The sequence below is a fragment of the Cornus florida genome, unplaced genomic scaffold, assembly GCF_030987335.1.
Source record: "Cornus florida cultivar Cherokee Brave unplaced genomic scaffold, ASM3098733v1 CherokeeBrave_3.0.0_Hap2_Chr11, whole genome shotgun sequence".
NCBI classification, from domain to species: domain Eukaryota; kingdom Viridiplantae; phylum Streptophyta; class Magnoliopsida; order Cornales; family Cornaceae; genus Cornus; species Cornus florida.
In genome coordinates this window covers 28370517-28387629 of record NW_026775581.1, presented here as the reverse complement: position 1 = coordinate 28387629, position 17113 = coordinate 28370517, and the positions used below count along the sequence as shown (strand labels likewise).

At 39.6% G+C, this 17113-nt stretch overlaps 1 protein-coding gene across 4 annotated transcripts in view; it reads right to left on the bottom strand.

Annotated features, from left to right (window-relative positions):
- LOC132287084 (probable cyclic nucleotide-gated ion channel 20, chloroplastic) overlaps positions 1-17113 on the bottom strand; it is a 148288-nt gene that overhangs the window by 122054 nt on the left and 9121 nt on the right. For all 4 annotated transcript variants that reach the window (XM_059789579.1, XM_059789578.1, XM_059789577.1 and 1 more), the window contains exons 2-3: positions 14817-15333; positions 13281-13472 (exon numbers count right to left, since the gene is read on the bottom strand). In XM_059789579.1, the coding sequence (XP_059645562.1) occupies positions 13281-13472; positions 14817-15317 (693 nt within the window). In that variant the 5' untranslated portion in view covers positions 15318-15333. The remainder of the gene's footprint in view (positions 1-13280; positions 13473-14816; positions 15334-17113) is intronic.

The window sequence follows — 17113 nt, the reverse complement described above, 5'->3', positions numbered from 1 at the left end:
AAAATCCAAAGCGGTCAGGCGGTTTAAAAACACGAGAAGAACGACGTTGAGTAATGTTACCTGGTGATGAAGGTGGCACGGATGAGTGATTGGGAGCAGGAGCAGATGTAGGAGGACATTGCAACCTTCGACTATAAACCTGCAATTCTTTAGTAGAGTTTAAAGGAGTAGAGTTAGAAAAATGAGGAAGGTAAGTAATATTTGATATATGAGACTCCTTTTGAAGAGAATAGAAGGGAATATGCTCAAGGAAGACCACATTGCAGGATATACGTGTTCGTTGAGCCTCTGGATCATAGCCAAGGAACACACACTTAGCTGCTTGCTGGGACAGTTTGTTTCTTTCCAAGGAAGGAAGATGAATGAAACAAAGGCATCCAAACGTACGTGAGTGTGTGTAAGGAGGGGAATGAAATAAAGATTCATATGGGGAAATATTCTTAAGCACAGGAGTGGACAGTCTATTAATCAAATAAACATCAGTGTGCACTGCCTCACACCAAAAACCCGAAGGGACTGCTGATTCAAATAGTACGGCCCTTGTTGTCTCTAGAATATGCCGATGTTTGCGTTCGGCAATCCCATTTTGCTGTGTGTGTGGGCAGGTTTTATGGGAAATGATCCCTTTATTAGAGAAAAAGGAAGATAACTCTTTAAGAATGTATTCCCCACCTGAGTCAAACCGGAGGGCCTTGATTTTTCTATTGAATTGAGTTTCCACAAGATTACTGAATTTTTTGAATGTGGACAAAACCTTAGATTTATGACGAAGAAAATAAATCCATGTAAACCGGGAGTGATCACCAATGAATGTGACATAGTATTTATAACCAAGCCTACTGAATTTGGGTGCAATTCCCCAAACGTCTGTATGGATAATGTCAAAAGGACCAGTAAGTCGGGAGGAATGAACCAGAAATGGTAAAACATGACTTTTACTTAAACAACAGGACATACATTTGGACTGTAAATCAGTAAACTTTTTGTTATTCAAAGAACAATTCAAATAACCGCACTTGAATAAAAAATAAAGTTTATCATTATTCAAATGACCAAGGCGACGATGCCAAATGGTCCACAAATTATTCTGAGAGCTAACAAAAGACGCAAGCAATGCTCCAAGTCCCATGTCCAACAGAAATGTTCTCCCACGTTTACTCCCTGTCCCGATCACCTTCCCCGTTTGCCGGTCCTGTATCACACAACCAGAAGATGTAAACTGAACCGTGTAACCATTATCAACCAATTGTCCCACAAATAATAAATTACCGGATAAATTAGGAACAAAGTAAACATTAGACAAGTTAAGAAGTTGGTTTTGGGGAGTAGAGAGGGAGATAGAACCAACACCAGAAATAGGCATATTCTGGCCATTTGCAATCTGAATTTTTGCAGTTCCAGTATAAGAATGAGATTTATCAAGGCTATGCTCTACATAAGTCATATGGTTAGACGCACCCGAGTCAATAACCCAAGAGGAGGGAGAATTAAATTTAGAAGAGGATGTTGAGTTGTACTGACCATTAATACAATAGGCGATTTCAAGATTGAAAAGAATCTGTATATTGCCGCACTTTGAATGGTTTACAATGCTTTAGTTAAATAGGAAATACAAGGGGCTAACAAAGGGAAACTACAAGCTGACTACAGGCTGTAACAGCAAGCTACATGCTGTAATTACAGGCTTTAAACTAATAGAAGCTACAGGCTGTACACTAACAGAAGCTACAGGCTGTAGACGAACAAAAATTCCTAATCTTAGTCATTGACTATCTATATTTACGCACCTATCATATCCCCTAAAATCTGGTCTTATTAAAACCGAATCTCTCTTTTTCAACACTCCCCCTCAAGCTGGCTTGTAGATGTCTTCCATAGCTAGCTTGCTTCTTAAAACTTCAAACTGTCTCTTGTGTAGTCCTTTGGTAAGGATGTCTGCAGCTTGTTCAGTAGTAGAGACATAAGGAATGCAAATCATACCACAGTCAAGCTTTTCCTTGATAAAGTGTTTGTCAACTTCCACATGTTTGGTTCTATCGTGGAGGACTGGATTATGAGCAATTGAAATGGCAGCCTTGTTGTCACAGTAGACTCTCATTGGAGGAGAAACAGTAACCTTCAAATCTTCAAGGAGTCTTTTTAACCACATAGCTTCGCAAATCCCATGGGTGAGTGCTCTGAACTCGGCTTCTGCACTACTCCTCGCTACTACATTTTGTTTCTTGCTTCGCCACGTGACTAAGTTTCCTCCAACGAAGGTGCAATATCCTAAGGTAGATCGTCTATCAACTATACAGCCTTCCCAATCAGCATCTGTGTACACCTCCACTTGCAAATGACCTTGTTTCTTGAACATAAGTCCTTTACCTGGTGAGCCCTTTAAGTACCTCAGAATCCTGTACACTGCTTCAAAGTGTTCCTGTCCAGGAGAGTGCATGAACTGACTCGCCATACTGACTACAAATGCTATATCTGGGCGTGTGTGAGATAAGTAAATTAGTCTTCCCACCAATCTCTGATATCTTTCACGATCAACCATATTCTCGGGTTCGGCAGCTTCTAACTTCAGGTTGACTACAATTGGAGTGTCAGCAGCTTTACACCCGAGTAGTCCTGTCTCATTAAGCAAATCAAGTACATATTTTCGTTGGTTCACGAAAATTCCTTCTCTTGACCTGGCAAATTCCATTCCAAGGAAGTATTTTAATGCTCCCAGATCTTTGACTTCAAAATCTTTAGCAAGTTTCTTCTTCAGTCTGGTCAACTCTTCAATGTCATCACCTGTCAAAATTTTATCATCCACATACACAATTACAATGGCAATTTTCCCTTCCTCACTGTGTTTGTAGAACATAGTATAGTCTACCTGACTCTGATGATACCCATGACTCTTCACAGCCTTTCCAAAGCGTTCAAACCACGCTCTTGGAGACTATTTCAAACCGTACAGGGATTTTTTGAGTTTACAGACTTTGCTCTGACCGTGTTTTCCTTCGAACCCAGGTGGCAAGCTCATAAACACTTCTTCTTCCAAGTCTCCATTTAAAAAGGCATTTTTTATGTCCAACTGATGTAATGGCCAGTTAAAATTGACTGCCAACGACAATAAGACTCGGATAGAATTTATTTTTGCTACAGGAGCAAACGTCTCTTGGTAATCAATGCCGTACGTTTGCGTAAAACCTTTCGCCACAAGTCTTGCCTTGTACCTTTCCACACTACCATCAGCTTTACACTTAATAGTGAAAACCCACTTACACCCAACAGTTTTCTTTCCTTTGGGCAAGTCAACCATCTCCCACGTTCCACTCCTTTTAAGAGCATTTATCTCCTCTGACACTGCTGATTTCCAATTCAGATCATCTAGTGCTTCCTGAATGTTTCTTGGAACAAACAAGTGAGAAATATTTGAAGTAAAGGCCCTATGTTTATGGGAAAGTTTATCATAAGACAAGTATTTGGCAATGGGATGCTGGGTACAGGTTCGGATTCCTTTTCTAACAGCTATAGGGATATCAAGGTCTACAGGAACTTGGCTAGGTGACTCTGTACTATCAGAAATAGTAGGGACAACTGCAGACAAGTTAGGATTTAGAGTACCTTAAGTGTTCAGGGAGTCATTGCTCGGGACCTCTGATTGGCCTTGCTCAGGTACAATAGTAGGCTCTCTACTCTTTTGATGAGTCTTTTTCCTGTTATAAACCAGAAGCTCAGGATTCGGTTTTTTTGGAACCGTTGGTAGGATTTCTCCCCCTGTTGGAGATACAGTAAGGCTCGGCAGATTAGGACTAGGAAGCCCCGGGTTTCCTGATTCTAGAACATCATTTCCATGTTTAAAAAGATCAGTGTTCGGAGTAATAGAGTATGAGACAATAGTTTTGGGTAAGGGAATATTAACAGAAATCTCCCACAAATTTTCTTCACTCTCTTTCTCCCCTTGAAGAAAAGTTTTCTGAAAATAAGGATGATTTTCTAGAAAAAAGACATACATACTGATAAACATTTTTTTTGTTTTCGGATTGAAGCATTTGTAACCCTTTTTATTTGGGGCATACCCAACAAATACACATTTTTCAACCCGAGGATCCAATTTAGACCGAAGTCTACTAGGTAAATGGACAAAGACAGTGCACCCAAATACTTTCAAAGGCAGGTTGGAATAAATCCGAGTTTCAGGAAAAGATTTTTTAAGGCTTTCAAGGGGTGTAAAATAGTTAAGAACACGAGTAGGCATCCTGTTAATCAACTATGTTGCTGTTAAAACGGCTTCACCCCACAAATACTTAGGAACATTCATTGAAAACATGATGGCACGAGAAACTTCAAGTAAATGTTTATTCAAGTAAATGGTTATTCTTTCTTTCAGCAATTCCGTTTTGTTGGGCGTGTCAACACAAGTGGATTGGTGAAAATTTCCTTTTTTAGTTAAAAAACTTCCTAAAACTTCATTAAAGTATTCGGTGCCGTTATCAGTATGAAGAATGCCAATTTTTGTTTGAAATTGATTTTCAATCATCATATAAAAATCCTTGAATAATTTTTCAACCTCAGATTTTTCATTCATTAAATACACCCAACACAAACGTGTATGATCATCAATAAAAGTCACAAACCATTTTTTTCCAGAAAGAGTTGTGATCCTAGAAGGCCCCAAACATCGCTATGAATTAAATAAAATGGTTTGGATGTTTGGTAAGGTTTGGGAGAATACGTAGTACGATGACTCTTTGATAACAAACAATTCTCACAATAAAAAGATGAATAATCCAATCCTTTAAACAAAGTAGGAAATAATCTTTTAAGATAAGGGAAACTAGGATGCCCTAGTCTAAAATGCCAAAGCATTATTTGTTCTCTAACAGGGAAAGAATGAAAACTACTCAGACCTTGAGCCTTTTTATTACTTGAAATATCATCTTCAAAATAGTAGAGACCATCTATCATCTTAGCACTGCCAATCGTCTTCCCCAAGCTCTGGTCCAGAAATTCACAATAGGATTCAAAAAAGATAACACGACAATTAGAGTCTTTGGACAATTTACTAACTGATAAAAGGTTACAAGCAAGCTTAAGGACATGAAGGACAGACTTAAGATCAATAATTTTTGAAAGTTTTACCAAACCTTTGCTGCAATAGGAGAATAAGAACCATCGGCTATTCTGATTTTTTCAGAGCCAGAACAAGGTGAATAAGTTTGAAATAAATGAGAAAAACTCGTCATATGGTCAGAAGCCCCTGAATCAATGATCCATGGGGTAACACTGGAATTTGAACGACAAGATAAGGCCTTCGGGTTGTTACCTGTTTAAGCAAGAGAAGCATTAGGAGTACCAGATGAGGAATTGAATTTCAGCAATTTTAGAAGATGATCCATGTGTTCTTTGCTGAAGGGAAGTGCCTCGGCTTCATGAGCTGATGGGCCTCGGTTGAATCTGCCTTCCTGCTTACTCTTCCAATTCGCTAGTTTACCATGAATTTTCCAGCAGGTTTCACGGGTATGGCGAGGCTTGTTGCAGTGGTCACACCAAAGACGGGGCTTTTCATTATGTTTCCTGCCAATATTCGCTTCAGATGCGACCAAGGCAGAGGTCTCAACAGCACCATTTGATAACTTTTTTCCAAGCATGACCAACCTGCGACTTTCCTCTCTTCGAACCTCGGAGAAGACTTCACCGATTAGAGGCAGGGCTGTCGTCCAATTATTCTGCCTCTCACTTCATCAAACTCGACATTCAGTCCAATGAGAAACTTGAAGATGCGGTTGTCTTCCACCTTCTTTTTGTAATGGTTGCAATCTTCAAGTGATTTCCACTCATAATCACTAAACAAATCAAGGTCCTGCCACAAACGTTTTAGAGAGTTGAAATATTTTGTAACACTATTATCTCCTTGACGGATCTCTCCGAGTTTCAGCGTTAGTTCATAGACTTGAGACTGATTTCCCAGGTCTGAATACATCTGGTTGACATTGTCCCAGAGTTCTTTTGTTGTGTGGTAACACATATAATTAGAACTGATGTCCTCCTCCATAGAATTCACCAACCAGGTCATCACCATCGAATTCTCTGCATCACAGGTCGAGTAGGATGGATCTTCAGGTTTCGGTTCCTTCTTTTCTCCTATCAGGTAGCCGATTTTGCCTCTGCCTCGGATGTACATCCACACGGACTGGGACCAGTGAAGGAAGTTTTCACCATTTAGCCGAATTGTGGTAATCTAGACTGAGTGTGTTTAAGAGTTTTGGACTTGGGACTCAAAGGTCTTGGTCTTGGACTTAGGTACATCATCAGACATGGTGATTAGGGTTGTTTGGAAGAGAGAAAAAAAAAAAGAGACGGCTAGGGGTTTTTTTTTTCCAGAAGAATCGGTAAGATGCTCTGATACCAAATAGGCGATTTCAAGATTGAAAAGAATCTGTATATTGTCGTACTTTGAATGGTTTACAATGCTTTAGTTAAATAGGAAAGACAAGGGGCTAACAAAAGGAAACTACAAGCTGACTACAGGCTGTAACAGCAAGCTAAATGCTGCAATTACAGGCTGTAAACTAATAGAAGCTACAGGCTGTACACTAACAGAAGCTACAGGCTGTACACTAACAAAAATTCCTAATCTTAGTCATTGACTATCTATATTTACGCACCTATCATATCCCCTAAAATCTGGTCTTATTAAAACCGAATCTCTCTTTTTCAACAAATACCCATAGAGGTAAAGGCAAATGCAACAGAAGCATTAATCATCTCTTGAATCTGATCAGGTGTCAAAAGAATGGGCTGGGAGGAAGACTCATTAGCCAGAGTAGGATCAGCTTGGGCATAGAAGGTAGCTGGATTTTGACGCTGTTGTGAAGCCTCGATTTTCCTTGGTAAACGTCTTCGACACTCGGAGATTATATGCCCAGATTTCTTGCAGTAATTGCAGAAGTTCTTCTTTTTGCAATAGCAAGCAATGTGGCCAAAATCCTTACATTCAAAGCACTTGACTGATTTGTTGTTGGTAGAAAGAAGAGTTGCCTCGCTTGAAGTCGATGCATGGAAGGCTTTTGAATCGTCTATGATGTTATGTTGAGACTGAAGGCGAAGTTCCTCTCTCAAAACCTCTTGGAAACATGTATCTAATTCTGGAGAAGCTTCTCTATTCATTAAAGCCACCCGTACAGACTGAAACTCTGGGCGTAGTGTCATCAAGAATTGATTCACATGGGCTTCCTCTTGTAATTTAAGAACTTGTGAATGTGCAGTAGGGTCAACACCATCCAAGATCATAGAATCCTTCTCATGCCAGAGTGAGAGGAAACCATTGTAGTATTCTTGAACAGTCTTATCGCCTTGATTGTATTTAGCCAACTCCATGTCAATGAAGTACTTCCTTGATTTGTTGGTCTGATGATAAACTTTCTTCAGATGTTTCCACATCTCTGAGGCTTTACTAAAGGACTGAAGAGACAAGGTGATTGTAAGGATCAATAGAATTCAAGATCCAAGTAATCATCTTTGAATTGTTTTGGATCCATGTGACTTTGGTCTTGTCATCAATAGGCTCAGCGGCAGTTCCATCTAAAAACCGAGCCAATCCTTGTCCTTGGACATAGTGCTTGAGATGAAAAGACCATCCCACATAGTTGATAGCTCCAGCAAGACAAATAAGAATGATGTCACTTTTATTCATAGCAAAAGTGGATCAGATATGCAACGAAAGAGTCGAATCTGAATAGATGTCAACGGAGTTATTAGTCACAATAATGCAAGGAGACTAATAAATCAACAAAGATCTACTATAAGCAGAGGTTTTAGAGAGGTTGATGATTTTGTGAATCAGATCCGGGCAAAGAACTGAATAAAGATCTAAACAGAGAAAAAATGTGATGTTGTGGCCCAATTTTGGTGTCAGGTCGCGCTACGACCTGTTTACGACCCATTGGAGGGTTCAGGGGCTTGCCCCCGAGGGGCTGAAAACTTGTAATCTCCGATTTTACACATAGTGAAGACTTTCGCCGGATCTCAACCGTGGACTTAAACTGTTGCCGAACCACGTATAAATCTTGGTGTTCTTTGTGTGATGTTTTTACTTTTCTGTCGTGATTCTTGATTCTATCTTGGGTTTGCTGCGTTTGTTATAACAAAAAAAAAAAAAATGCAAGTCTTTGACTAAACCTGCTCTGCTACCATGTAAACCAGAGAAAATGGAGACAAAGCAGAATTTCTCATGATGGAAGTGCTGCACTCCCTTTGGTTTTCATTACTATTTATATTACAAGATTTTCTAAACAAGTGGCTACAATCAAGGTGGAGTAATTACAGTATGTATGTAAAAGGTAAATCACCTAATCAAATCCCATAATTACAGCAACTATATTAATGTAGGTCAATGTTGGCTAATATAATCCTAAATGTAAGGCATGATTATTGTCACTATTTACAAGAAAAAGGAGTAAGACTTGTTTGTACAAGTTATCCTTAACCAATGGCGTGGTCGAGCTTAAAGGATAAGACCATAGTACACTGTACCGCCCTATAAGCATCTGGAACACTGTCACTGCACCTTGTTGAGCTGGACCAAATCTGAAGCAGAAAAACACTTGGTATATCGACCAGCAGACGTCCTTAAGATGTTCTCTATAAGAATAACAGGGTTATAAGTTTTTCATGATTACAAAAAACCTGTTTCCAAATAGTCTCAAAGTCCTTCAACAGCTATATTTTCAAATGAGACTATACAAGAAAATTTTCCTCACTCATTTGAACTCTCAGCATTAGTTATAAATGATCAAATCTTTTTGAGAGCTCTTTGAGAAAAACTAGAAAAGCTTCTCAAACTCCATTCTAATCTTTGGAAACTGCTTTTAGAAAAAGAAAGGAAAAAAAAGACTTCAATTATCATGGAATATCTGAAGAAGTCTATAGAGATCACACTCTAAAAGTTGAGCTTGTGAGGCTCGGCGGGCGGGAGCAGGCCTGTGAAAGGCAAGACTCTGCTACGAGCTATGTGTGCACACAATTCTCACATCGCATGGGTGTGGAAGAGTGAAGTGCTATATGTAGGTTCATCACCCTTCTATGACACAACGCGTTTTAAAGTCATGATGGCCATGAACCCATCAGAACTCCGTAGTTAAGCGTGCTTAACCTGGAGTAGTACGAAGATAGGTGACCTTATGGGAAGTTTCTGGTCCGGGAAAGCCAAAAGCGGACAATATTGTGTCCGGGTAGGGTGAGGGTTGTTACAAATGGTATCAGAGCTTAACCCAACCGGAAGTGTGCCGATGGGGACGTCGGGCTCCCAAGTGGGGTGGAATTGTGAGGCTCGGTGGGTGGGAGCAGGCCTGTGAGAGGCAAGGCTCTGGTGCGAGCTACGTGTGCTCACAATTCCCACATCGTCTGGGTGTAGAAGAATGAAGTGCTATATTTAGGTTCATCACCCTTCTATGACACAACGCGTTTTAAAGCCGTCATAGGTGACCTGGAGTAGTACCAGGATGGGTAACCCCCTGGGAAGTCTCTGGTTTGGGGGATCCAAAAGCGAACAATATTGTGTTGGGTAGGGTGAGGACCATTACAAAGCTAGGATTTCATTGTCTATCTGTCCATTAAAGGGACCCCTTTGTATGTGTTGTTGCACCAACACTACTCTTGAAAAAGAGAGATTGAAGGTGGTGGACCTTCAGAAGTCTGAGTGGGTGATGCCCCTTCGAAAAGAGAGGATTAGTCCCAACCTAAGAAAAAATAACACTTGTAAAGGTTTCTTCTCTACCCGTAAAGAGAAGGCTCATAGTGAGATTGGGAATCCTCAGAAGGCGCTTCTGAGGCAAAGATGTAGGCAGGTGCCGTACCTTGTAAAAATTGTTGTCTTGTTTGCTTGTGTGTTTGCATTTTCTCTATCTTTTTAACTATGTTTATTGTGTTCTTGCAAACTGATTTGATCCTTTATCTTTGTTTCATTTCTTTAGCACCTTCAAGACCAAACTGTTTCTCTAGGTAACAGGTAACACTCATTGTTCTTCACTCACATTCTTGAGTGTTACGCTAAGAAACAGAACACCCAACTCAGTCATTAGCTATCCATTCTTTGATAGTTTTAGTTAGCCTCTGTTTTGTGTTTCCTTCATAGTCAGCCTTAGTGCCTCAACTTCGAAACTAGAGTCATTGTTTGGGCAACAAGAACTTCAATACAGACTTTTTGTATGCACAGGCAAACACATGCTCTAGGATCTGAACCAGAACTGGCAAAAACTTTTTTGATAATGCCAGCCTGAGCTGGACCAGCTCCACTGATATATACTTCTGTAACAAGGATCAGTTAAATAAGTGAAAGCTTAATATTCTCAATTGCAATTCTTGAAACACTAACCTTTTCCCTTGAAAATGTGGAAGATCCACCATCAGTGTGCGACTTTGTCTATAAAAAAAAATTTCTTTTTTATAAGTAAAAATCATTAAAGGCACTCAAAAGGGGAGCACTCCCAAGAGAACAAAAAGCCTCTACCAGCAACATTACATCTTAGACTATCAACAAAATCCAAAAGACTATCCATGGATATACAATTTCGCCCATTAACCCAAAAGAAAAAGCCGACAAAATATTGTATCTGAGAGACCAAATAGGAGACTCCTCCCCCCTCAAAGGATCTCCTATTTCTCTCGCGCCACAGGCCCCACCAAAGACAGAGGGGAGTTGCCCTCCAAGCATCTCTGACTCGGCTCTCCACTATTCACCCTTTCCAAGCCTCAAGCAAATCAACCGTGGACTCAAGGAACACCCAAGCCACACCAAAGGCAGCCAATAACATAGCCCAAATGTCCCTCACCATAGGGCAATGAATCAGAAGATGGTTCACAGATTCCCCGGACTTCTTACACATGCAACACCAGTTCACTACAACCAGGCGTCTTCTCTGAGGTTGTCAAGAGTGAGGATACTTCCAAGGGCAGCTGACCATGCAAAGAAAGCCACCTTTAAGGGGCTTTAGTCCTCCAAATAGCTCTCCAAGGGAAAGGAAAGGCCAGGGGTCTCCATAAGACTTTGGTAGAAAGATCTAACCTCAAACACCCCTCTCAATGACCCCTCCCACACTATCACATCCATACCCACACCCTCCACCACTTGGTCGTAAATCAGAGCAACAAAATCTGAAATCTCCAAAAGCTCCCAATCATGCAACTCTATGCGAAACTGCACATCCCAAGTCACCCTTCCATTATTAAGCCGATAACAGCCAGCAACTACAACATGCTTATTCACAGCAATCCTGAAAAGACGAGGAAATCTACAAGCCAGCACAAAGTCCCCACACCATCGATCCTCCCAAAATCTGACGTGCCTCCCGCTCCTAACTTTGAACCGGATGCGTTTGGAAAACTTATCCCAACCCTTCCGAATGAGTTTCCAAGATCCCATACCCACTGGAGCTCTCACCTCCCTAGAAAGCCACCCTCCATCTCCCTCCCCGAATTGACCAGAGACAACCCGCCTCCATAATTCTGTCCTGTCTCTCCCAAATCTCCACAGCCACTTGCCCAACAAGGCCTTATTAAACATATCCGACCTTCAGATCCCCAAACCTCCCTTTGAAATAGGGGTACAGACTCTCTCCCAGTTCACTAAATGGTAATTGAACTCATCCCCCCCACCGCCCCACAAAAAAAATTTCTGAAATGTATCAAGCCTTTGGAGCACTTTCTTAGGCATTGGAAAAAGTGACTTAAAATAAGTAGGGAGGTTTGAAAGGGTACATATCATGAGCGTGTCTATAAAATATTGGGACACTAAAGGAAGCATTTAATAGTAAAACCAGGGCAGGCAGTGAAAAAATGGGTCAAGACTTCAACCCCACTCATGATCAATTACCATTACAGGTATACTGGATCCAACCCAGCCCTGCACTTCTGAACTTTAGCATAAAACAGCAGGCTAGTTGGATGAGTATTCAGGCAGAAATTGCCCCATTTAGAGGCTCACATTGCTCACTTGTAGGTATAATGTGTTCACATGTAAACAACAATAACATAACATTTCCAGGAAATAAAAATAAAATTGATGAAAATGAATGATGCAGTTTGAAAGAGCGAATTGTGCAAATGTTTATGATGTGAGTGCTTGCTAGTGAGCATCTGCGGCCCACTGACATATAGAATCACATTTGTAATTTATTTTTTTGAAAGGTGTACATTTGTGATTTAGGTCTAAGAAATTCGACAACAAATTAAAAATATTAGCTACAATCATGAATTAAAGCTTTCAAAGTCAAAGGGTTGCAAATCAAAGACACTCAAGGCAGGAAACTTACTTTGTCTAGTGAGAGCTTAATTACTAGTTACTTATCAAAAAAGTGCTTAATTACTAGTTCTTCTACAAAACAAGTACACCTGTGAGTTATAAATGAGTCAACTACGAATTCTTCCACATGTCTAGTGAGAGCCCACATGCCAATTGAAGGCTTATACATTGGGACACTTCTTCTGCATCATAATTGATAAAAAGAAAGAAAGAAAGAAAGAAAAATAGATTCCATTTCCACCTAGCTTGCTTCTGTTTTCCTTAGGAGGCGGTAGGTTTGTTCTTTCTGAATTCACCCTCCCTCCTGTGGAAAACTCCCCCCCTGTTCCTCCTCTTAAGCTAATAAGTTTAGTTCATAAAACTAAACATAAATAAAAGTCTAAATGGGAATGCACTGCATCCTATAATTGTGTCTACATCTATTATAATAGAAGGATTCTATTATCGGTTTGACCATAATGCTTGTATGGTGTTAACAACCATCTACTCTAAAAGATTAAGCTGTTAGAGAGGGTGTAACATAAATATATAACTCCTTCAACATGCCCCCTCACGTGTGGCCTTCTTTTGGTCCAACACGTGTTTTTCAATTTTTAATTAGGATGACGGTGAGGTTTGAACTACAGACCTTTGGCTCTGAAACCAAATTGAAACTTAGAAGAAGAAGAGAAGAGGGAGGAGATAAATCTGGGAGAAAAGAGGTGTGGAGTCAAAACCCTATACCCTTCACTCTTATATATTAAGATGAGCAAAAGTACAATAATACCCTGACTATTACACTAATAGCCTCTAACATATGGCATCCACATTCTAATTCAATAGTATAAGAACAAAGAAAACCAAATGTGTTCACTTATACATATTCGCAAACATTTACTTAAAAAATGAATGTCTAATTTTGAGCTCAACCCAAGTAAATCAGCCATATCTAGATCCTGCCAACAAGAAACACTCCCCCAGAGATAAAATAAATAATAAATAATAAATAAATAAATAACTGTACCTGTTGCACAGACAACAATAGGAAGAACAGAGGGTCTAAGAAAATTGCCACCAGGCAAGAAATAACAAAGAACTTGTTCCACTGCTGAACCACTCTAGTATGAGGGTTCATGACCCCAGGAATAGACGGATGCAGAAAAGAAAAAGTTCTCCTGGCCCAACCTTTTGCATCTCCATAAAGAATGGTATGGAACTGCACAAATCAGTGCAAGTAAATGAGTACATTAAGTAGCTCCCAACATCTATTTGTAATCATGTAGGTGGTGAATTAAATAGAAAATGGGAAATAGAAAGTAACGATCAAATAAAATCAGCTAAACTTTATTGCAATCTTAAATAGCAAAGGAGAAATAAATAAAGTACCATCTAAATAACACTCGCAAATAATTTCTTGCTAGTTGGTTCTACAGGCTGCATTTCTACTCCTGATGTTATTCACATTCCTTTTTTTACAAGTAAAAATATTGCACTCAAAAAGGGGAGTTCATAAAAATAAAAATAAAAAGCACAAGAGCCAAATAGGGCCCCTAAACTCTCAACCTATCCGCAAATTCCACTAAATCTTCCACAGATATTCAATTCCTCCCAAGAACCCAATAAAAAAAATAAAAAAGAATTTAAGCACCCGAATAAGAGTCTCCTCTCCATCAAAGGACCTCTTATTTCTCTCCCTCCACAAGGCCCACCATAAACAAAGGGGCGCCACCCTCCAAGCATCTCGGGCTTGAGCCCCTACTATACATCCTCTCCAAGTCTCAAGCATGCTCATCGTGGAATTTGGCATGACCCAATGAACCCCAAACAAAGCCAATAGCATAGCCCAACCAGTTGATTTATGAGAATGAAAAACAGATCAGGAAAAAAGAAGCATAAGAAGAAAACTGATGAGAGAAACGAAAGAATGTGACGGCAAAAAGAATGGGACAGCATACTGATACTCTCTTACATTATATTATTTAAACCATCTTTGATAAGCACACAATTAATCATATACCCTTCAGCATAGAAAAATAAAATAAAAGGATAGTTTCCAACACTCCCCCTCAAGCTGATGCGATGATATTACACATGCCCAGCTTGTCTAGAACTGAATAAAAACCTGTAGTCGCCATTCTTTTGTTAGAATATCTGCAATAAGAGAAATGTAGCCTTAGTGGCTCTTGATCCATGGATGTAGGCCTTAGTGCCCAACCATGTATATGATGTGTTCTTAATCTTTCTCTATTTCATCTTTTTATTTTACATCTTATATTTCCGCATCATAAATTTAACATGAAAAATAAAGTAACACATATCAGAATAAGTAATATCCAAACTAAGGGATGGAATCCTAGTCACTTGAAAAGTGGCCTTCAGAAAAAGAAAAAAAAAATAAGAAAAGAAAATCAATATTACAGCAATGTTCCCTAGGAAAAGTGATATATCATTGCTACAGCCAAAATCAGGCACCATAAAAGCCAAAATGAAATATAGCAAAAAACATCTTTGACATTACAGCTAAAAATAATGATTTGTTGGCGTAAGGAAAGAAAAATACCTTGGGGTCTAATATAACTGAAGAATTTGAGTTCTTTTGATGCTCGTTAAAATTGTAATAAGCTGGGCACCTTGTACAGTAAGGATCATTGCATATTCCCAATTGCCCAGACCTCAGTAAATGTTCATTTTTGCCAGCATAGTTGTCTGGCGAATTATTATGATCCATTCCTCTAAATGAAGGATATTTTTCCACCGTTGACTCAATCGATTTGTGCCCTGTTGCACCTTTGGTAGGCCGGAAAAGGTTTTCGTGCTTACGGCCAATATATAAAGGACCACTCATCTGTATTAATGGAATCTTTCTTTCACTTCGCAAGGGACCAGTATGACCTACAAGGTTATTTTCATGCCCGTAGGACTCGACGGAGTCCATAGGAATGGAAATGGATGCACTCCTAGTTGTTGAAACAAATTTCCGGAGTTGAGAGTCCTCACACTCATCTACTTGTAAATATGTGCCTGATAGCATCGGGGTCACATCTTTCTCAGAAGCAGCCATTTCTTAAGGAGTGGACCTACAATAGAAGTAAAATTAACAATCCAAGTCTGAGACCATGAAAAAATAAAATTAAATATAAAAGAACAAAGGATACAAACATGAAGCACTTGAGCTAACCAACAAGAATCCACACCGATTATAATTCTGATATACTTGGTAAATAAGATTATCAAATTTCAAATTTAAGTTGAAGTGGGGAACCCCATGAAATATTAGTTTTGGTATCAATGCTGGAATTTTCAAATAAAGTAGAGTTTATTTCTCTACATTCTAAATCAAAGTGGAATCTAATTTTTTAGAGATTGCAAAAGATTAGCTACAATCCTTCTACTGAATGTTAATTTAAAAAAACACATAGGTATCTGTGCTGAGGTAGTAAAATATGATTACGAGGTTCTTCTTTTTTCTCTCAGTGTATATGTGATGTTGTGGGAATTTTGTTCTGGCCCGGGTCGCAAAATGGGTTTTGTAAAAAAAAAAAAAACAACAAATAAGTGACCCATTTTTCTCTTGCGGGTCTTGGACACTGTTCAGGACTCTCTTGTAGCCCAGTATATAAGGGCATTTAAGGTTTGGAGTGGGTATCGAGAGAACACTAAAAACCGCAGGAAAGAGAGTGAGAGATAGAGCTGGGTTCGGGGCCAAAACTTGTAATCTCCTGATTTTCGCATAGTGATATATTTCGCGGATCTTCATAATAGACGTAGCCCTTGCCGAACCACGTAAATCTTTGTGTGTGTCGAGTTTACTTTTTTGTCGTGATGCTTGATTGTGTTCTAGGTTTGCGGCATTTGTCATAACAAACTGGTATCAGAGCTTTCGGTTCGAAGCTGGGATGAAAATTTAAGAAGTTTAATGGCATAAACGATTTCAACTTGTGGCAGGTTAGGATGCAGTCTCTGTTGGTTCAACATGGGTTATCCAAAGCGCTGAAGGGAAAGGATGCACTGCCATAAGGGATTAAGGACAAAGATGGAGTCATGGAGAAAGCACACAGTGCGATTATGTTGTGCTTGAGTAACGAGGTTTTTGAGAAGTTCTGGAGAGACTGCGCCGGATGGGCTGTGGAACAAATTGGAGGCCCTAATGAAATCTCTTTCGAACCACTTGTGTTTAAAGAAGCAGTTGTTCAATCTTCAAATGCACAAAGGTTCATCTCTGAAAGACCATCTTGACGAGGTAAACAATATCATTATGGACTTGAATAATATTGATGTTAAAATATTAGATGAGGATCAGGCTATTATTTTATTACGTTTTCTACCACCCTCGTATGAGAACTTTGTAGATACGATAGTATATGGCAGAACTGTGTTGTCTATGCAAGATGTGAAGGCAGCTTTGAATTCTAAGGAGTTGCAGAGGAGGGCATTTGAGGGCAACACAGAAGGTTCAGCAAAGGGGTTGGTTATTAGAAGGAGACCGAATCTGAAGGGAGGGTCCAGTGGCAGAAGTCATTCTAAGCCTAAGAAGAAAACGAAGGTGTTGAGATGCTACCCCAATCACAAGGAAGGGCACTTCAGGAAAGACTGTCCAAAGCGTAAGAAGGGAAAAGGGAAAAGGGAAAAGGGAAAATCATCTGAAGTTGGTAAAGTGGCTGTAGCAGAGGGTAATGATTCAGATGGTGGTAACATTCTCACAATTTCTATCAGCGGCTATGGTGATGAATGGATTCTTGATTCAGGTTGCTCATATCACATTTATCCAAACAAGGACTGATTTATTTCTTATCGGTCCATTGATGGAGAGGAACATCTAATGGCGAACAATGTGGCGTAGAAGGTTGTAGGTATCGG